At 41.9% G+C, this 22,780-nt stretch overlaps 1 protein-coding gene across 4 annotated transcripts in view; it reads left to right on the top strand.

Annotated features, from left to right (window-relative positions):
- The first annotated feature begins 496 nt into the window (after window positions 1-496).
- Window positions 497-22,780, top strand: part of LOC121917230 (ADP-ribosylation factor-like protein 13B) — a 63,321-nt gene continuing 41,037 nt past the window's right edge. For all 4 annotated transcript variants that reach the window (XM_042442985.1, XM_042442987.1, XM_042442983.1 and 1 more), the window contains exons 1-4: window positions 497-683; window positions 5,005-5,185; window positions 9,095-9,165; window positions 13,791-14,040. In XM_042442985.1, the coding sequence (XP_042298919.1) occupies window positions 5,127-5,185; window positions 9,095-9,165; window positions 13,791-14,040 (380 nt within the window). In that variant the 5' untranslated portion in view covers window positions 497-683; window positions 5,005-5,126. The remainder of the gene's footprint in view (window positions 684-5,004; window positions 5,186-9,094; window positions 9,166-13,790; window positions 14,041-22,780) is intronic.

Raw genomic sequence — 22,780 nt, 5'->3', positions numbered from 1 at the left:
TCCAGAGTCATAATTGTCTAACACTCAAACCACACTGGAGGCATAACCCGGTTTGGACCCGCTTTAACTGCCCTGGCTCAAGGCTATGGAATTCTGGGAGTTGGGGTTTGTTGTGAGCCGACAACAAACTCCCAACTCCCAGAATTTCATAGCCTTGAGCCAGGGCAGTTAAAGCGGGGCCAAACCGGGTTATGCCTCCAGTGCGGATGCATCCTAAGCTTGTAACGGGGGCAAAGGGACAGCAAGAAGACCTATCGCCTCAAAAGCCCAACCCCCTTTTCATAGGGACCAACGGTTGAGGCGGGAGCCGTCAATCAAGCCTACCTCCGCTTCCCATTGGCTGCCTCATTCCTTTTCCCCGCCCTCCCTGCCGTCTTCGCTCGCTCCTTTGTAACTTGGCAACCGGCTTAGTTACGCGTCCCCCTGAGCGTCGCGTTGTTATCGCACTCCCGCGCCAATCAGCGCGCTCCGAGGGCGTCACGTGGGAAGGGGAAAGACCTGCGGTCACGTGACGCTGTGGCCCGGGCCGCGTTGGGGTCTCAGCACAACGGGCGACGCGGAGGGGAAGGAAGCGGTTCCCTCTCGGCCGCGATGCTGGCCGAAGGCTCCAACGGGGAGCCGGCCTCCTCCTGCTTCCCCACCCTCCTCCTCCTGACCCTCCGTCCGCGGTGATAAACGCCCTGGTAAGACCCGGAGATGTCCTTGGCGCCGTCAGGGCCATCCATGGCACTACTGCAGAAACAATCCAGTGTGATACCGCTCTAACTGCCCTGGCTCAAAGGCTGGGGAACCCTGGGATCCATAGTTTGCGGTGGCGCCAGGGAATAACCAAATGGCTCGCAAAACTATCAATTCCCAGGGTACGGAATGATTTAGTGCGTTCAGGCAGACTGCTCTGTGTCCACACTGCAGAAACAATCCAGTTTGATGCAGCTCAAAGGCTGTGGGGCCCTGGGATCTGTAGTTTGCCGTGGCTCCAGAGAAGGCTGGATGGCTTGCAAAACTATAATTCTCAAGGCCCTGAATGGCTTAGGGTTTTCAGCCAGAGTGCTCTGTGTCCACACTGCAGAAATAACCTGTTTTGACGCCGCTTTAACTGCCGTGGGTCAGTTCTGTGACGGGATTCTGGGATGTGTAGTTTTGTGAGACGTTTAGCATTCTCACTTGGAGAGCTCTGGTGCCACAGCAAACTACAAGTCCCAGGATTCCATAGCATTAACAATAATAAGATTTATTTATGTTTCCCGCCTCTCCCTGCAGATCGAGGCGGGATTACAACAGGAATAAAAATACTAAAGCACAATAAAAAGTGTCATTAGCCCCTAGAGCCTCCCGCCATTACAATAATCAAAATTCAACATTTAAAAATTTTATCAATTGCACAAGCCATGGAAGTTAAAGTGGGGTCCAATGGGGTTGTTTCCGGAGTGTGGATGCAGCCTAGGAGAGCCAGTGTAGAGATTGGAGCGCTGGACTACGGCTCTGGAGCCCAGAGTTCGAATCCTTGCTCAGCCATGGAAACCCATTAGGTGCCTTGCGCAAGTCACATGCTCTCAGCCTCAGAGGATGACAATAGCAACCAATCTCTGAAGAAACTTGGCAAGAGTACTCTATGCTCCGTTTGCCTTAGGGCCACCATCACTCAGAAATGACTGGATGGCACGCAACACCAACAACCCCATGCTTATTTTATCATAAGTATATGTTTTTGTATGCAGTTTGTCCCGAAATACATGTTCCAATATTTGGGGTGGAGAGCAGACACAGGCACAGACAGAGCAGGCTGCTGGATTCCAACTTTTCCTTTGGCCCAACACCCCTAGGAAACGTTTGATAGTTTGCACCCCCTAAAAACGTGACCCCATATTCGAAGGTGATGATTTGTGAACCACGTACAATACTGCAGATGAAGAAACTGAGCTTTTAATTCAGTGCATAAAATGCAAATCTCAGTGGAGCAGTTAGATTCCTGGGAACACTAATGCTAGCTTCCACATTCAGATGGAATGCATTTTAATATATCTTGTATTTTATATTGTATTTTATCTGTTATTGTAAGCCACCTCAATCCTGTGGGAGTGGTGGCATATAAATAAAAAATTACCATATGATGATGATTATATTATTCAGGGACACAAGCCACTCTTTGTTGTACTTTCCGAAAGCCCACCTCACAACCCCAGCTTGGGAACCCCTGCCCTAATGGCACAAGATCCCATCTGAACTTGGAAGCTAACTCAGGTCAGCCATGGTTAGGTCTTGGATGGGTGGCCGCCAATGAATACCAGGTGCTGTTGGCTATATTTCGGAGGAAAATGGATAAAAACACCTCAGAGTCTTCCTTGCCTAAGAAAACCCTACGCAAGCAACTTGAAGGCACACACACACACAGGACAAGACACATATCGATACCCCCCCCCCAAGACTCAGACCTTGATTGCTATGAGTCTAATATACTTGCTTTTTGTGTCCTAATAAATTGGTGGCGAGTGTATGGGACTTAGACCAGCAAGAGCTGGGTTCGAAGTCTCCATTCAGCTATTACAATTGCCCTGCCTTCGGCTCATATCTTCAGGATCCAGTGGGATGGCAATATTAGCCATCTTTGATGCAAAAAGTCTCACACTTTAAAAAGTGGGGAATCTTATTTGGCATAAGCTTTGGTGGACCATAGGCTATTTCGTTGCCTCCAGGAGGGTGTGATGCGAAACAAACTTCTTAGTCTGCATAGTGTTACATGACTTTTTAAAATTGTCTCACAGAGTTAATATGGGATGGTGCCATAGAGATCATGTAAGTCACCCTTAGATCCTTGGAGAAAGAGGCTTGTAAATACATCTGAAAGGCAGTGGGTATGCTTGTTATAAGAGAAAGAGAAAAAGGTGAAGTCGAAGGCTTTCATGGCCAGCATCCATAGTTTTTTGTGGGTTTTTAAGGCTGTGTGGCTGTGTTCTGGAAGAGTTTATTCCTGACAGTTTCGCCAGCAGCTGTGACTGGCATCTTCAGAGAACGCTGACCTGGAAGAGAGTGGGTATGTGTATGTATGTGTGCGCGCACGCGCGCGCACACACACACACACAGAGTGTGATCCTGGGTAAGGAGGAATGATTCCCAAGAGGCTCTCCTAGCAGACAATGATCACCAATTAGCAGACACTACTGTATATACTCGACTACGACCTCATGTATAAGTTGAGGGCAAGTTTTGAGGCCAAAAATATGGATTTTGATATGACCCATGGATAAGTTGAGAGTAAAACTTAAGGGCATGTAGCAAAGGAGCTAAAGGATGAAGCAAAGGAAAACAATGTCAAAGAACTTACAAAATTACACCAGACATAGCTCTTTGTGCTCACTCTTAAGCCTGGATGGATGAGAGAGTAGAGGGGATTGGTGTTTCCAGGAGAGATTATACTCTTGCCTTTCACCAGGGGATAGTTCCTTCTTTTAAATAAGAATTAAGATACAGTATTTATGTTGACCCATGAATAAGTCGACTGAGGTTTTTGGTGTCAATTTTTTGACCTAAATTTCTAGACTTATACATGAGTATATACAATAATCCTCTTTTACATATCCTCCTACCCCAAGGAGCCCATCAACAACAGAACAATACACAGATTAACATGGGCATCACTCCTCCTTATCCAGGATCACACTGTGTGTGTGTGTGTGTGTGTGTGTCTATACCCACTCTCTTCCAGGTCAGCATTCTCTGAAGATGCCAGCCACAGATGCTGGCAAAATGTCAGGAGTAAACTCTTCTAGAACATGGCCACATAGCTCAAAAAACCCACAAAAACTATAGTGATCCATTGTCTGCTGGGAAATCTCCCTGACTCTGGGTGGCTTTCATTTGCACTTGCTGGGTCTTGATTTTGGTGTTTTGCAGGACTGGTAGCCAAACTTTGTTTACTTTAAGGGTTTCTTCTTTCCTGTTGAAGTTGTCCAGGTGTTTATGTATTTCAATGGCTTCCCTGTGCATTTTGATTTGATAGTTGTTGGCATGGTCCAGAATTTCAGTGTTTTCAAACAGCATTTTATGCCCTGGATGGTTTATAATGTGTTCTGCTACTGATGATTCTTCTGGCTGACCCAGTCAGTCTGCAGTGTTTCTGACAAAACGTTAGGAATGTGGTATTCTGTGGTATTCTGGCACCACAATTGTGTGAAATCCTCTAATCAGGATAGCAGTCCTGTGTATCTGGCTGCTTCTGTGAGGTACAGGTTCTGTAACTCCTTCTTCTGAGAACCTTTCATAGCAGTTTTTTTTTAATGCCTTCTGACAATGTGTAATTTAGGGTGTCCATTTTCAGGGTTATACAAAAACATATATTTGGCCCAGATCCAAGGTATGACACCACTCTTGCTATTTTCTACATTCAAGGAGGAGGAGCTCAGCAAGGTTTTTGCAGCATGTCTGAATCTGTTTTTCTTCTCATTTATCTTCCTTGGATGTGGAAGATGAGGTAGAAGCAAAGCCAGTTGTGTGCACCATGTTCATATTTTGTCATGATTTGTACACTGAGAGAAAGGGGGTTATAAGGTAAGTAAATAAATTTCCTACATTACCAAGGTGAGGGAGGAGCAAACAAAGCACAGAAAGGTGGACTGAAGCCACCCAATTCATGTAGCAGTGTTCCTCCAGCTGATGCCTTCATTGAGAAGCCAGCTCCAAACATTGGCTCTGGCAGGGACCTAAGGAAATCAGTAGGCATCTGGTTCCTGACATCATTCAGTCCAAGGAAGTGGTGTAGGAAGGAATCTGGCCCATGCCTACTTTAGAGTTCCATATCCTTTCTATAAAGATTAATTTTCCAAAAAAATGTTTTTAATCTCGTGTTCATATGTCTGTGAAATAAAATCTTTCATAAAACAGCAATGTTTAAGAGGTGAGCTTATAGAAGGAATCTTTACTAAGATGGTCTTGTTGGGTGGGGGGAATGAACTTTGGGAGTAGCTTCTTACTGACTGTAATGTCCTCTCTCTCTTTCTGTGATTTTAGCAAGACTGTTTCTTGCTTGACCTGTTCCACATTGGTGTATCTTTAACTGGTACGTCAGGATCTGCCACAGATTGCATCTGTAGTTCGTTCGGTGTGGTGCTCTGAATGGCTGTTGGATAGGGATGTATAGCCTGATGGCCAATTGCTGCAACTGGCTAAAGAGGTGGCGAGAACCTATCAGGTAAACAATTGCACATGGAGTATAGCCTCTTTTTCATTTTGAATGTTTGCACTGTTAAAGCAAGAAGACTTTCACAGAGTCCAAAGACAAATTGTTATCTGAATTATAACAAGCAGTATGCTAGTAATGTAAAGTCCTTATGGCTTCTTTCATGGAGTGGCCTCCACTTATTCAAATACATGAAAAGTCATCCTAAGATGCAGAAATACATTCCTGCAGTGGCACTGGAGTAAACAGTAAGAACAGAAGAAATGAAATACAAAATGTACAGATTTTATCAAGCTGACCCTACACCAGATTTGTCTTCTTCATAACCACTTGGTCCTGTTGCAAAGCTCTGTTTGTTATAGTTTTTCATTTTCCACATTTGTAGAGAATGTTAAGGAAGATCTGGCTTTATGTTCTTGAGAATGGTGTTGTTTTGCCTTTTCCATGTAGTAGGAAAGAATAAATTAATAATGGTGATTTGGTGTTCCATCACAACTAGGTTTGTTGCTTTCCTTGTCAAGTCAGAAACTGAAGATTGAGGGCTGAAACAGATGGGCAGAAAAGTGAGGCTTCTGAGTGCTTTGTGGGCAGGGTGTGCAGACGCTGCATGCCTCCAGAGTGGCTGGAATATGCGGAGAGTGCGCACAGCTGAGAAAAACTGGTTGAAGAAGGAGTGGTGGAAAGAGTGGCCGGCTTCAGGACCACAATGGCCAGTCGCCACGATTCCATGCCAATCAGGGTCTGACTGGCACTGAAGTGGCAGGACGCTGCTCCAAGCTGCTGGTTTGCATGACCCCAGAATCTGTGTACGGTTTACATTTCTTCACTTATCTGAGAAAGAAAAGATAGAAATCCTGCTTTGGATTTTTCTGAGCAGAAATGGTGGGGCCATATATACAAGCATGTTTGGAAGGTTAAATTCAAGGATTGAAACGTATCACAACTGTATATTTTTGGTTACATTTTGGTAGAAGGCTAGGCAAAACTTATGTGTGTAGTTTGCTATTAGTTGCTATTGTGATGGGCTACATTATTTCATAACCATATTTCCTAATTTCCTTTTACTCCAGTACTTGTTAGAAACTATTTTTAGATGGAAAATGTTCATCCTTACACACAGATCCATAAACATTGATAGCTTGTGAAAAAACAAACTGCAAAAAACCCATCTTAACCAATGAATTCCTTTTATGTGGCTTAAGTTTAAAAAAAAGAAAACCAGTGTCCTGGTCCTGTAAGCTGATAACTAAAAACCATAATAGAAACACACATTTTGAAAATGCAGATTTTTAAGAGAACAAAAACATGAAAATTTTTTCTAAAATTCACAGCTTTAAAGAAGTATATCCTCCCCTGCCCCCACTCTCGAAAAGTAGGAATAAAAGCATATTCAAGATGGTATATTGGTGACATCCCATTCCCTGTATGTATTTATATTTGCTTATTTGTAAAAATTATTTTTGTCCAAATATTTTTTAACTTCTGTTTAAACTTTTAAAAACTTTAAACTGTTCACATCTGAAAGTTAGATTATTTGTCATTGTTTTTCCTCTTCCTTAATGTAGGGCTTGATTTGGGCTGGCACTTAGCCTCTATCTGTTTTTACTGCTGCAGCTCAGCCCAAGACTATGTGGAGTTACAACAAATTACTGGATATATGCAGAATACTTTATTGAATCACTGTACGTGGTGAACCGTGGTGTTCAAAGAGCAATTCTGGTTGCCCACATTTTAATATGAAAAATTGGTAGCATCTCCCCCCAGGATTTGAATGGCAAACATGGTTGTTTGTTTGCCATCAAGTTAGCTTCTACTTACAGCAATCCTATGAGTGAGAGACCTCCAAGTCACCCCGTTAGTAACAGCCCTGCTGTGATCTTGCAAATTCAGGGCTAGGGCTTCCTTGATTGAGTCTATCCCCTATAATGTGGTTATCTTCCTTTTCTGCTGCCTTCAACTTTACCAAGCCTTATTGTTTTTTCTAATGACTCTTGCCATCTCACGTTGCATCTTAAGTACAATGGCATAAGTTTAAACATTTTGGCTTCTAGGGAGAGTTTAGGCACAGATACATAGATCGTTTAATTTTTCACTTAAACATTGGATGAGTTTTTCACCCAAAGACAGTTTCTTCACCTTAGGTTCTGTTTTCTGCCAAGGTCTTCCTCCCTTTGTATTCTTTGCTACAATTCAAGCCAAGAACTTAAAGTCAAATAGCTGTAGTCAGCATTATGAAAGCCTTTCACAGATCTGCAACAAGCTACAGTATATACATGAGTCTTGTATTCTCACTTTTTTCCTAGCTTCATTGTCATGAAAGATTACCTTATGGACTTTCCCAGTTGTTTTAACATTCATAGACTTGGCTGCAGGTTATGAAGGAGACATTAAACATTAGAATATAGGCACAGGATTAATTACAGTGCTGCAAATAGCTGAAGGGGTAGGAACCAACTGCAAGTATTGTCACTCATAATGCAAAATGTGAAGCTTCAGACAGGGAAGTATGATCCCTGAGAAATTACTTCTTTTGTAAATAATTTTATGTATATTTTAAAAGTTACACATGCATACACAGATACATGCAGAGAGAGAGAGAGAGAGAGAGTCAACAGACACCGTCGGTTGCCTGTGGGTGATGTCTGCTTGCTGCAGCCCAGATCTCAAATGGTGATTTGCATTTTTAGAAGTGTTACTAAAAAGTCACATTCCATTAGGGCAGTGCATTCCAGTTTGATTTACTATTATGCTAGATATATGGTTTGAAAGGTTTGCTAAATTAATTAAATTAATTTTTTCTGTCTCCTTAACATTCACTTACCTGTGCATGCACAGATTGTTCACTGGTTTTGCTCTGGTGTTGCCATTTCCTTATCTATTTCAGTGTTAACTTTGGAATGTGGGTTGCAAAATGTGGAGGCTGAAGAAAAAGGCTTAAAACACAAAAATAAAACTAAGCATCCATCCATAATTGAATTCTTAATTCTTGCAGGTTTTAATGTAGGCCAAAGAAATTGCCACAATGCTAGGGGATAATATTTAGTTCATTTGCTGCTGATCTATCTTAAATGTGTTTTAATTAGCTACTGTTCTACTTTATGGCATTTCCTCCAATCTGCTTGGTTAAACATTGCTTCCCTTTTGTGATACATATCAGCATTAGAATCGATAACTCCTTCTTAAAAATTAAATAAAATTCATTGCTTTTATCTCTCTTTTATATCTTTCCTACCTCTTTTGACACTCTCCCTTCTCCTTTCTTTCATCTCTCTCTTCCTTCTTCACATTTTTCCTCATTCATGTATATCTTGCATTTTCCTGCCAAAATTAATCACTGCATCCTAAACACATACACTGGCTTCTCATGGATGCCCAGATCCTGCTCAAGGTTTTTGTTCCCATTCTCAGCATATTGACTTTGCCTCCTTTCTGTTGTTTTATCTTAATGCATCCTTTGTTTTTTGATTGTCCAGTTCAATCAATGTTAGCTATTGAGACATTGCTCCCTGAAATGAATCCACAACTTGAACTCCCTCTGATGTGTTTCAGAGTGAAAACCTACCATACATTCCTCAGAATTAACCTTTTAAAGGAAGCTTTTGGAACATAGCCATCGTTACAAAATGCTACTGTATATGTAATTGAAATGAGTGCATATTATTGTATTTACACCTGTTCCTCTGTTGTTCTTCCTTTGCTGTTCTGTATCTGTTTTTCCCTATTTGTGATCTCCTTTATGTTTCACTTGTTAAAACTGTCCTCAAAGGGCCACGGTCTGTAGGTTGTGCTACAGTGTATAAATCAATAATTTATGTTTTGTGATGATTGCTAACTGTGCAGGTTTAAAAAAAAAAACAGTTCAGTGATCCATTTGTTAATTAAAAAAGGTGATACATTTTTTTCCCTTTCTGTTGTTCAAAGGAAGGTGACATTGATCATGGTGGGCCTTGATAATGCTGGGAAAACTGCAACAGTGAAAGGAATTCAAGGAGGTAAGCAACAGTTTTATTCTGAACCAGTCGTTCTTAGGAAAGCTTTCTTATAACGTATTAAGACAAGCTCCTTCACTTTTTAAAGTAGACACAATTTTGGATTTATTCTGCTTGGTTGAAGCAAGACCTGGTGGTTATAGTGCTGTCATATGCTGTTAAGTAACAAAAACTCCAAATGAATATAAAGAGGTGTTTTCCCATTGTCAGCAATATGAACTGCATACTTAATCATCTGATGCAAAACTTGCAGGTATACGTTTTTTGTTAAAAGAGCTTTAACTTTTTGGGAAAGGGAGCTGAAATCCAAAAGAAGGAAAAGAATGGTGGAAGAAAGTTATAGGTGTTCCTGCTCTCTCATGCTGCAAGTCTTATTTTTAGAATTTTTTTTTCTTCAATACTCAGTATGACTCTGGATGATATGAGGAAATAAAATACCACTCTGTATTTTATATGGATGTATTATTTTTTCTCCCATCATATATGGAACAAGAAATTTTAGAGTTGCAAACTGGTTTCAGGAAAGTAAGAAGCACTTGGGATCACATTGCAAACACATGATGGATAATGGAGTGAACCAGGGAATTCCAAATTTTTCATGTGCTTTATTGAGTACAATAAAGCCTTAAGCTACATAGACCACAAAAAAACCTGGAATAATCTCAATAAAATGGAAATAACACTACACTTGATTGTCCTGATGTGTAACCTGTACTTGTGACAAGAGGATGCGGTCAGAATTGAGTACAGAGAAACAGAATGGTTCCCAATTGGAAAAAGGGGGCAAGCAAGGCAGCATACCATCCCCCTATTTATTAAAGTGTACGCACAAAATATCATATACAGAACAGGCTTAGAGACAGGAAGAATGAAGATTGGAGATAGGAACATTAGCAATCTTATATGCAGATGACACAGTACTACTTGAAATGAAACTATTGTTGGAGAATTCCGTGTTCTCTGCTGTGTTTCCCCATTGTGGAATGTCCTCTCCTTGGAATGGAGCAGATGTTGGCCTTACTTTGACGCCAAGTTAAATTTGTTTATTAAAGTTTTTAAAATAAATGTTTAATCTTGTAAAATGGTTTTAAAATTGTGCTATGGTTTTATGGTTGACTTTTTTCCTACTCTTTGTTCTCTGCCCAGAGGTCTTTTGATATATATGAGATATAGTACTTAGTAAAGAAATAAAATATATTTAAAATATATATAAGGGAATATACAGAAGGCGATTCACATCATTAGTGCATCCAAAGTAGGATCAATACACCTGCAAGATCCAATGTGATGCAATGGTTTGAGTGTAGAACTAAGACTCCAGGAGACCAGGATTTGAATTGCCACAAAGTTGTGGAAACCTACTAGGTGACTTTGGACATGTCTCACTCTCTTACACTCAAAATAAATCAATGGCAAACTTCCTCTGAATCAGCCTTGCTGAGCAAACCTTGTGAGAGGGTGACCATAAATCAAAGTCAGTTTATAAATGCAAATTAAACATAAATGCAAATTAAGGCTTTTACTTCCCTGAATATCAGAAAAATATCATTGTACATATCCCATTGCATGGCAGAATGCTAGCATTTTCTGGGTTCAGAAATCCTGCATTTTCAGAGACTTGTTGAATCAAGATCGGAGTACGTATTTGTACAAAAGAAAACATTGTTAGGTTTTTTAAAAGCAGAGTAATCTATAACCTCTAGACAGCAGTTACTGAAACAAAAACATCTTTAAGTAGATTTTAAAAAAATATTTGAGGAATTGTTGATTTAAAATTGATGTCAATGTGCCAAATATAAAATATGTCCCTGGGTTAATGAGGCATTTCCCTTTTTTAGTATAGGATAGAAAAGTCAATAGTTGCCCTCTACCTTCTCTTTTATATGTGCTATAAGTCCTGCTTGCAGAAATACATGGGAATGAATATACTAGGGTAAATTTTACATAAAAATCAATGCTGTAGATATAACTTATTTTATGATATTGACTTGGGGTATAATTAGGGAAGAAATTCAAGTAGTAAATTGTGTATGCAGACCAAATGGTTGACTAATGATTTTTGTATCTCAGATTATAATTGGGAAGGTTCCGCAATTTGCGAGACCACTTTCCCCCCTTCAACTGTAAAAACCTGCTGGCATATACTTAACTATACTTAACTAAATAACCTCTCCTGACTTGACTCACTAAACTGGAAAGAAACTTCATTCACCCATGCTCAAATCACCAGTAGATTGGATTTCCTTATGGATTTCCTTTTTCTCCACAGAGGTAAAGCCTGCTAAAGTAGGGTTCCCCCCCCCCCCCCCCACGTGAGCCAGAAGTTATGTTTGTGGCAATAGTGTCACAACTGTGACTAAGTACAACAGTGTGACTGACTGACTGCCTGTTTGTTTCTAGAGACAATTCAAAGTGCTGGTTATGACCTGTAAAGCGGCTGTTGCTTGTTGTGTCCCTTCATGTCATTTCCAATATGATGACCCAAGGCAAACCTGTCATCTGGACTGAGCGAGGGAGGCCTCTTTAACATCTTGCCCCCTTCTCCAGCCCTGGACCAACTCAGCTTGGGCGTCAGCCCATAAAGCCTTGGGCTCCCATTCCCAGCCATGGACTGCCAGGAGGAGAATGGAGGACTGAGCGAGGGAGGCCCCTTTAACATCTTGCCCTCTCCTCCAGCCCTGGACCACCTCAGCTTGGGTGTCGGCCCATAAAGCCTTGGGGGGGAAGGAGAAAGGTGGGAGGATTTGAATCTCCACTGAGCCATGCAAACCACTGGGTGACCTTGGGCAAGTCCCACTGCCTCAGCCTCAGAGGACGCCAGTGGCAAAGCCTCCTCTGAGGAAACAGGCCAAGAAAACTCCCTTGGCTTCCTCTCCGCCAGGGATGTTGGACATTGCCGCCCCCCACCTGATTCTGGAGCTCCTGGGCTGCCTGCTTCCCAGGAGGCTTGGGAGCTCCAGAGCCCCAGGAAGCAGCCCAGGTTGGCACTGATGACGCGTAAATGCGCGTCATATGATTGACATGTGTGTGTGTGTATATAACCAGCTAGTGTGAATGACAAGCATGTCAAAAAAGACACAAATGCAAGGAATTCTTGAAATAATTCTCTTCCATAATGGGAACTAGATATCGGCCTCAATCGAATCTGCAATCCAATGTCAATATGATTCGCAAAGTAGTTTAAATGTAAGTGGGAATGGGCCTTGTGACTTGCCAAGATCACCCAATGCATTTCCATGGCTGAGCAAGGGGTTCAAACCATGATCTCCAAAGCCATCATCCAGTGATTAATCTGTTATACAATGCTGGCTCTTCTTGTATGGATTAAGTCCAGGTTGTCTGACAGACCATTATTTCCCAATATAAGCATGCCTGGACCCTTACCACCTTCATAGCTATGGCTGGTGGGAACACGAAAGAGGCCTTCTCAGTGGTTGCACCTTCACTTTGGAATTCCCTCCCTAGGTAGGCTAGAATGGCCTCTTGCTTGCTGTCCAGCCCAATGGCAGCCAACAGTTTTTTCCTTCGATTCAGATAGGCTTTTAGGATTGAAAAAGGGTATACGTGCTGTATTGCTTTAAATAGTATTTATTCTTTTAAGGTGTATGTTTTTAATATGGTTCTTAGTTTAGTTGTTCTAATGTGGCTTTTTGTTTTTAATTGTAATTTTTTAAAATGTGTAAGCCACCTTGATTCTTAGTTTTGGGGAAATGGTGGGATATAAATAAAGTGGAGAAGGAGAAATAATCATGACTATGAAACAACTGCCTAGATTTACTAATCCATAACTGTTTCATATTTACAATTCCCACTTAACCACGATTGTGGCACTGTTGCCATGATTGTAATTGTCCTACTTTACCTACTTTACTTTTACTACTTTACCAGGCATTAACACTTTGGGGAGAAGAAACTCCATTCTGCCTGAGATTGAAGTACTGGTGAATGCTGTTTCCATCAGGTTCAGGCCAGGAGAGGTTACTTAGTTAAGTCTAGTTAGGTAGACTTAACTAAGGTCCAAAGTACACTGCAGAAATAATCCAGTTTGAGACCTCTTTAACAGCTCTGGCTCAGTGCTAGGTAATCCTGGGAACTGTAGTTTATTTTAGTTTCTCTGACAGAGAAGGCTAAATGTCTCACAAAACTACAGTTCCCAGAATTCCCTAGCATTGAGCCAGGGCAGTTAAAGCTGTCTGAAACTGGATTATTTCTGCTGTGTGTTTTGTACCTATGTAACTGAAACAGGATTCCGGCCTTTGTACTTCTACTGTGGGAGAAGAGTTCAACTATCTCTTCAAGACAGTATTTAGTCAGTTCACTGGTGCCTATGAATCCAGTGCAGGATGATGATAAATTCTTATCCTATGAAATAAACTTTGCTCACTTCAGAAACTCTTGTTCTGGAGTTTCTTTGTGGCTTCACTGTGACCCAGACCAAAAGATACACGTGTGCGTGTGTGTGTGTATAAATATATATATGAGATCTGTCTTTTCCCATTTCAGTGACAGCTATTTACACCTTCTGAAAAGCACCTCTGTTGTTTAGGTATTCTCTGAAGTAAGATTCTGTTATGCACAAGTGGCTTCATCACTATTGTTTCTTATAACTCATGCTTTAATTTTATCAGAGTCTCCTGAAGATGTGGCTCCAACAGTTGGCTTTTCTAAAATCGATCTTAAGCAAGGCCGTTTTGAAGTCACAATCTTTGACCTCGGAGGTGGAAAACGAATCCGGGGAATCTGGAAGAATTACTATGCTGAATCCTATGGAATAATATTTGTTGTGGACTCCAGTGATGTGGAGAGAATGGAAGAGACAAAGGAGACAATGTCAGAACTTCTCAGACATCCCAAGATATCAGGAAAACCTGTATTAGTGTAAGTAACATAAAAATCTGCAAATGTGAAAATACTCATAGATAACTTAGTTAAATAGATTCTTAAAACATTTAGAACTTGTGGTACTTTTTTGTCTTTAAGCTGACTTTAAAACTGAATATTTTGTTTCACCTATAAGAGGGAAATTTATCTGTGGAGGGAAATCTATCTGCATTTTGCAGTTACTGGACTCATTAAAATTGATGGATTCAATCTGATAGAGTTGTTTCTGTGAGGCTCAACTGAAATAAGGTATTTTAATTTCCCCATATACTCTTGCTATATTATGTTAATGCATGAAGTACTAACTTACTGTTTTGAGAAATAAAACACAAGGAACGTAACTATATATTCAGCCTAACTTAGGTTATTAGCAAGTTCCTAGTATTAATAAGGTATGCATATTCAACACAAGAGGGTGCAAGTGATGCATGATGAGAAGTAGCTTATTTCAGGGAACTGCTGGATGTTGTCCAACAGATTTCTCAAGAATCAGTCATGCTTACCCCTTCACTCAAAAATATGATTGGTGTAATACGGTAGCAGAAGGTAAATGTAGTATAATTGAGACACCTGTGGAGTAAAATAGCTGTCAGACTATGTGGACGACTAATAGGTAATGAGCATGATCCAGTCAAAGTCTGAATGTAAAGTTGTGTTTGAATGTAAAGTTGTGTTCATCTCTCACATTGAAACCAGTGGAATTTAGAAGTGTTTACCCTCTGGCCACATCATGTTGTCTACCTTTAATTTATAAATGTATTATATAGTTTTCTTTTATTTGTTTTTTGTTTCTTACAAGAAGACTTGCAGATGTATGCTTTAAATGTGTTTCTGTTTCTAAACATTTCTGTCAAGAACCTGCTAGGATATATCTAAGTCCCTACAGGAGAAGATCTTAAATAAATGGCACTTAGTATAAGTTCTCTTATTGGATCAGTACAATCTGCCCTCCTGTGATGTCCTGCCAGGACTGATTGAAACTTTTCCCTGCGTTTTGTTTCACATTGGTTCAGGCCATAGTATGTTTAGTGTAGGAAAAGTTCTTTGTATTAGTTGTGGGAGGAGCTGTAGGATCCCCTGCATTATTTCCAGGTTTGGTATGCCCTTTCCCAGCATACTCTGCTGTAGCTGGAAGTTTTTAGTTGGGGAGCAGTCTTTGCTGTGAGCAAGCAGGGAGCTGTCTTTTGGTGGCAAACAGGCCCAGACAGCCGGAAAGGGCATTTCTTACACGTTAGCCATTTCAGTTACCAGATTTTAGCCATTTTAGTTACCAACTCAGCCAAATTAGTTACCAACAACAAGTGAATAAAGAATTCAGGAGCTGAAAGACCCTGCACCAGCTCCATTGAGTGAGGAGAGCAAAGCGACATCAGACCCAGAAAGATGACATCCAGAAGATTGCTGAAACTGTAAAGTACCTTTTGTTCAGAGCTGGGGAGGAGAAAACTCTTTATTTTTGTCTTTTATATTAAATTTCCCCCCTTTTTGAACTTTACATTCAGCTTCAGAGCCTTTTTGGGTAAAGAGTTTGATCTCACCAGGGTACCGGCATTGAACACCCAAACCTGCCACCACCTTTAGTTGGGTGTGTCTTCACACCTCCATATTGGTGGACTTGCTCTTCGCGGACTTAATCGTCTGTGGACAGCAAGCCCCTGTTTTTCTTAATGGTGCCATGTGCATGCAGCTGCACTGCCATTAAGAAAAACAGGACTTGGTCATCTGCAGATTTTGGTATCCACCCGGGGTGTGTGTGTTGAGTCTGGGACAAATCCCCTGTGGATGTGGAGGTCTGACTGTACAAAGATAACTAGAGCTTGGGGAAAAAGCATTAAAATACTGTAAATTTTAAAACTGTTAATTCAGTTAAGCAAGCCTTAACTCTATAGGCAATTATTCCCACACTACACCAGATTGGTTGTTTTGGGTCATTACAGTTTGTTAGCGGGTCGAATTGTCTCCTTTTGCTAGACACAAAAGACAAGATAACCTCAGTGAAGTCTCTCTCTCTCTCTCTCTCTCTCTCTCTTTTATTCCTTTAGTGTGTTAATGTTTACACAGTTTTGGGGGCATGTATATTTAAGTAAACAGTGTTCCTCATCCCTACCCCATTTCACCTTCTCTTGACCTCTCTCTGTCCCTTTCCACTCTGCTTTCTGCCCAGCCCACTTTTTCGGTGGATCCCACACTTTAAGGGGTTTTGTTGGAGCTGTTATTGAGTGACTCTGGAGCAAAAAGGTTCTGTTAATTAAACATATTCCCAGCTTCTGTCCAGCTTATTCTTAAAATAAAGTAAGAATAAGAATTCTAATTTTAAATCTCCTTATTTAAAGAAATCTACATATTTACCTGGGAGTTTCGTTCATCTCATTGGGTTTTACTTCTGATTATATATTTTCCTTTTTAAATAAATGTGATATTAATGTTGTATATTCAGTGATATTAATGTTGTATATTCAGTGAATTCACTGAGGTTTATTCTCATGTGAGTGAGTCTTGAGAGTTAGTGTAGTGCAGTGGTTTGAGTTTTGGACAAGGACTTTGGGAGACCTGGATTCAAATTCCCTCTCAACCATAGCAACCTACTTGGTGACCTAGGGCAAATTGCACTCCGCCTTAGAGAAAGGAAATGGCAAAGCACTTTTATATAAATCGTGCCAAGAATATATGATAGGGTTATCATAAGTCATAGTGGATGTAAGCATATAATATTTTTTTTAGGCTTATTGTAGTGTAGTGGTTTGAGGGTTTGGCTAGGACACAGGGAAATCAGGGCTTGAATCCCCACTCAGCCATGGAAACCCACTGGGTGATTTTTGGCAAGTCATACTTCCTCAGTCTTGAAGGAGGGCAATGACAAACTACCTCTGAAGAAATCTTATGAAAAGCCTATTATAGCTTCACCTTGCTGTTACACTAAGTTGAAAATTCCTCTAAAGTACTGAACTATGAACAAAGTGAGTCTGGGTTGTTGCAGCTGGTTCTAATAAACCTATTTTTCTTTACTGACAAGACAGGGGAGTTAGGAGGTTTTAAGGATTGGTCTTGAAGGATCAATAAGGGCAGACAAGATGTTTTGGGACTGCTTTAATGATCATAAATTTGTCAGTCTCTGGTCTACTTTTATTTCTTCCTTAACCTTTGCTGCAAACATTTTGCACCTGGCATGTGAAACAGATGGACTACCAGGTGATGAATGCTAACAGCCCTTTATTTTACTAGCCTTAGAGTGCAAAGTTAAGAGATTTAAACAAGTATTGAGGTTAGGTAAATGCAGGAAATGGTGCAGTCCTCAAGGCACGTTACAGACGCGCCTATAGTACGTCCCCAGGACGTACTAGGGTTAGGAAGGGGCGTCACTTCCTGATGCCCCTAACCCTAGTTCGGACTGGGTCCGTACAAAATGGCGACGCCCTATAGACAAGGGTGCCACCATTCCTACGTCACCAAGTGATGTACTCGCACCGTGCGAGAGCGCCTGGGGCGCTCTTTCGGCGGTGCAGGAATGAGCTCCATTTCGAAGCTCCTTTCAGGATCCTTCCTTCCTCTACATGGCTGCACCAGCGGCACAAATGAGAAAGGAGTTGAGCGGCCCCTTTCTCTTGGCCCCCGCTGCCATTGGGTGTCCTTGGGACATGAAGCCCCAAGGACACCCCTTTCCAGGCCATGGGGAAGCGGCCTTTTGCCGCTTCCCTACAGCCTGGAAAGCGGCGGATCGGGGCCTCAGAGGCTGCAGCTGTGGCAGCTGAGGCCCCGATCTGGCGGGGAAAGGGCCGGGTACAGGCCGCCCCAAACAGGCAGTCTGTAACGTGCCTAAGATACCTTTTCTTTTAAACTGGAGATGCCATGTATTAAACTCAATATGCCTGGCTCCTGTATGCAAAAGATACTGTATGACAGATCTTTGTTTCCTGTGCTTTTTTTATTATAGTTGAGGTAGTAGAGTGGAACTGGTAAATTCACTTAGGAAGAAAAAATACACTTGTTCCTCCATATTCACTATGGTTAGGGCAGTGATGGCGAACCCACTGCACGCGTGCCGGAAGTGGCACTTTGGGCCATTTTCTCGGGCACGGGACGAGGGAGAAGGCGGAAGAAGCACGCGCGTGCCTGTTCCTCCCCCTCCCTGCCTTTTCCTGGCCTCCATCTGTCTCTCGGAGACAGATGGAAACCAGAAAAGGGCACTCTGGAGAAGGAGCCAGAGGAGCGCACCTCTGGCTCCTCCTCACAGCCTTTTCCCAGCCCCCAGCTGTCTCTTCAAGAGAGCTAGAGGCCGGGAAAAGGGCAGGGAGAGAAGGAGCAACCGGCATGCGCCAGTGCCTCCTCCCCAGGGAGCTTTGCCTGCCTCCAGCTGTCTGGAGAGACAGCTGGAAGCAGGGAAAGATCCATGGGGAGGGAGGCAGGGGCCCTCCCCATCTCCCTCCTTCCCCAGTTACCTTTCCTTGCCCTCCAAGTGCCCCAAACGGGGCATCTGGAGGGCAGGGAAAGGTCTGTGGGGAGGGAGGCAGGGGTCCTCCCCATCTCCCTCCTTCACCACTTATCTTTCCCTGCCCTCCAAGTGCCCCAAACGGGGCACCTAGAGGGCAGGGAAAGGTCCGTGGGGAGGGAGGAATGGGCTCTGCCATTCCTATTCTTCCCCTTTTTCCTTTCCTCGCCCCCAAAGGGCTTTAGAGAGCCCTTTGGGGCGAAGAAAGGTCCGTGAAGAGAAGGACTGGGGCCCTGCCCATGGCTCCTCCCCATCACGGAGGGGGCCTTTGCTGACCTCCAGCTGTCTCTGTCATTCTTATATGCTGTCTTGCGCTCACTGTGGAAAAGGCTTCAGATTTTAAAAGCTACAGGATGCAAATGTAGGGAGAGGTGGGAAATACAAATAAATTATTATTATTATTATTATTATTATTATTATTATTATTATTGATGAAGATATTCTACTCATCCCTAACCACCCCCACCCAAGGATAATTATGGTGCCCTGTTTGGCGCTGTGGTCCTGGTTAGTACTTGGATGGGAGATGGGCAGTGAATACCAGATGCTGTAGACTGTATTTCACAGGAAGGAAGTAGCAAAACCACCTCTTGAGTATTTCTTGCCTAAGAAAACCTTATGACATTAATGGGGCCAGCATAAATCAAAAGGCAACTTGAAGGCACATACACACACATTTGACCATGTGCTGTTTTGCTTCTTTGGGGATATTATTTTCAACTGACATACAAATGTTCTATGTCTCATAGTAGTCTCAGCCACAGACTTGGTTAAATCACTGCCTTTTTTCCCTCAAAAACTTTTTCGTTTTTCCCTCTGTAGGCTTAAATGCTATTCATCAACAATCTGTAACACTCGCAGATTCCTGTGAGGCAGTGTGTGTGTTGAATCAAAATTTTATTTCCTTTCATTCAAATCATCCTTCCTATCTAAGACATTTCAGACTGTGTAAAAATCATTACTTCATTTTTGGTTGGCTCTGCCTTGCTTCTTACTATAGGCATTCAGTCATCAGAATTCATTGTATGAGGGTACAAGTGCAGCCTGCAACAAAATTATTATATTTTGAAGTATTACTATTTAGCCAATCATACTTCCTACAGATTGCTATAAAGAGCTCAAAGCAGGCATTATACCCCTGTTTCCCATTTTCTAGCTGTCATTCAATTCAAACATTCTATGACTGCTGACCATACTGGAGTCTGAGGTAGTATTTGCTTACTGGAGGGGAGCACAAGGGTAAGAATAATTTGTGTTAGGTTTTTTATTGGTTTGTTTGAGGTGGATTGCTCCATTTCTCTCTCTCTCTCTTTAAAAATAGCATTTCTGTAAGCCTGTGGGTTTCCCTAAGCATGGTGGTACCTCCATTTGTTTTTCAGTAGCTCCAGTGCTTCTGGCATTCACCACCTTAGTTTCTCATTGAAGGAAGTTACTGTACTGTATATGTTCTCAGTGTGTGTGAGGGGGGAAATAGCAACAACACTTTAAATTTCTATACCACTTCGTAGTGAACTAAGCACCCTCCAAACAGTTTACAATGTGTTAGCCTTAAGCTTTGTCAGCTTTCCTGGGACTTTGATGGCAAGTTGGAGCTTCACTGCTCCTCCTACTTTCTTTCATTAGACAGACTGAGAGAAGAGATAGCATAAGAAACAATGTTTTTGGGGGGAGGGTACTTGAAGCTTTGTGGGGAATGAATATCTCTGCAGAAGAAGGAGGAATACCCAGGGTTGATTCTTTGAAAGAGTCCTTTGCCTTGGAGTGGCTTCTGTAGTTAAAATCTCTCTCTTTCCCCATCCAGGCCAGTCTGCAGTCCAGAGCACATAGCTTCTGTAACCCCCCCTTTATCAGCTGCAGCCCCCTCCACCCTGATAAAGGATTGAGAGTCCTTCCTCCCTGGGGAAAGGCTTCTCCCTTTGTACACAATTACCCTGGGAATAGGAACCAAGAGGATTTGGTTGTGAGCAAAGAGAGCAACAAGTGAAATTGATTGTTTTGAATTTGCAGTAGAACAGTAGACCTAGGGTGCATGCACAGTCGCTTTTTTTGTCCCAAGGAGATTCGGATCACTGTGCTGATGCAATACTAGATCGTTGTTCCCATTATGTTTTGGCTTTGCGAATGTCTCTGAGGCATTTGTTATTTACACATGGCTGGGCAGCTCCCCTTGCTATGTCAACCACCAGTATCTCCCAGCCCATCCTGTCCGGAGAACAGCCAGTAGCCTGGGGAGCCCTAACCTAATATCCCTTCTCCTTCCTCCGCCCCCCTGGAAAAGGCTCTGAGGGGCCAGAGGGATGTCAGCTGGGTAATCCAGATCAAGATGCAGTTCAGTGTGGATCTTTCAAGAAAACTTGGGGGTTGGACAGTATCAGATATCCTGGGTTAAGTGGGATTTTGGGTAGCCTTCGCCAAAGTGCACCAAGTGTAAACACCAAGGAAATAACCCAGGTTCAGAGATTGAAAATCAGCTATTTTTTGTTATAGATGTAAGAGATTGAAAATCAGCTATTTTTTGTCATAGATGTAAGGGAATACTTTTTAAAAGAACCTAATGTATATCCTGCATACCAAGCTCACATAACTCTTCCTAACACACACTTTGATCTTGTGCATAATAGGACAGAAGTACTGATCCTGTTTGGTGAGATAGGACAAGGGATTCAGGAATAGATACAGTATTTGGTGCTGCTGTTCCAAAATCTGTTTATCAGTCTTTAACTTTTTACATATTCTTGTCAACCATAGAGAGCACTGCTTATTTCAGTATCTATAAAAATAAACATTGTGCCTTTCCCATATCTGCAACAGTTTTTTAGTCCTTTGAAGCTTTGTTTCGATCAGCATCCCTGTCACGTAGTCATGAAGAATAACATTAGTAACACATTCTCTCAGAAGACAAATTATTTACAGAGTCATGTGGAAATTGATTTGGAATATGCCTCTTATTCTTATCTATCTAAAATATGTTCATCTAGCTACTACTGGGCCTGAGGTTTCACCAAGTGTTGACAGTGCACTTCTAGGAATATTTTTGCAAGAGTGAAGGTTAGAAATGAAAACCAATTATGCAATGAATACTGCACTTTTTTTTACAGCTTTACAGTTTTGATGTTTTCTCCCCCAATCCCCATGCTTTAGGGATGAACTCCCATGATCCCGCAACATTGGATAGACTGTCCAGAGTTTATTGCATAGCCATACATTTCCCACCTCAGACATAAACTATTAATGCATAGATTTGAGATTTTAGGCAGGATTTTTGTGCTTTATGTTTAGATAGATTAGACAACTGACTGCAAGCAAGACTGTTTGAAAATATCTTGGATCAGCAATTATTTGGCACATGTTGTTCTGGATATTAATGCAGACATTTAATACAAGGTTCAGACTTAGCACAAGTATTAAGAATTTATTTCCATTACCTTTGCTATTTATCATCAGGGAAGCCTTCCACAGTTGATGCAAATCTTCTTGGATAAATGATTTGATGTAGGAAACTGGGTTCTTACAAGTCCCTTCCCATCATTGCCTGCTACTATTGTAGTTGAGGCCGCAATAATTTAGAATTCCGTAACTGCTGGTAGGGCTGCCCTGTCACTCAGCTTCACCACCATTGCCCTTCTTCATTTTGCAGCCCCTGCATTTTGAAATTTGCCCAATCAGATTCCCTAGCCTTTTGGAGCAGACTTTGGGGGAGGGCAGGATCTGTAAAAGGAAGTGGGGGATAGAGACAGAAGGCTTTGTTTTTTATGAAAAGAAGTATGTTCTATTTATTCAAGGAAGGTTAATGCCATGTCTTCTCTATGTTTACTATTCATTGTGTTCAGTGGATGTTATTCCCATGGAACAGTGCATAAATCTGTGATTCCCAATGTCTCCCTTGGGGACAGTGGCAAGATCCAGGTAGGCAGTGATGAGAAAAGGGACAGCAAGGGGGCAATGCAGAAAAAGAGGATGGCAGTAGAGTGTTCAGTGAAACTATTGGCATGCAGGAAAGACAAGGGAAACTAGCAGCCTTTAGGACCATGTTGGGGATAAGGTCATGGCAATGTGGGAGAATCAACAACAAAGAGGAGTTTTCAAATTTGGGACCCATCTTAAGCTTTATGAGCTTTGACTTGGCTGGGAGGTTGTAGCTGTACTGCTGCTCCTACTTTCTTTTTTCGAACAGGCAAAGAAAAGAGGTAGCGGAAGAAACAGTGTTTTGTGAGGGGGGAATGACTTGAAGTTGTGTGTGGAAGGCACTTT

This window comes from Sceloporus undulatus, unplaced genomic scaffold, assembly GCF_019175285.1.
Source record: "Sceloporus undulatus isolate JIND9_A2432 ecotype Alabama unplaced genomic scaffold, SceUnd_v1.1 scaffold_13, whole genome shotgun sequence".
Classification (NCBI taxonomy): Eukaryota; Metazoa; Chordata; class Lepidosauria; order Squamata; family Phrynosomatidae; genus Sceloporus; species Sceloporus undulatus.
Note: the sequence above shows the minus strand (reverse complement) of the source record. Positions and strands in the feature narration are given on the sequence as shown.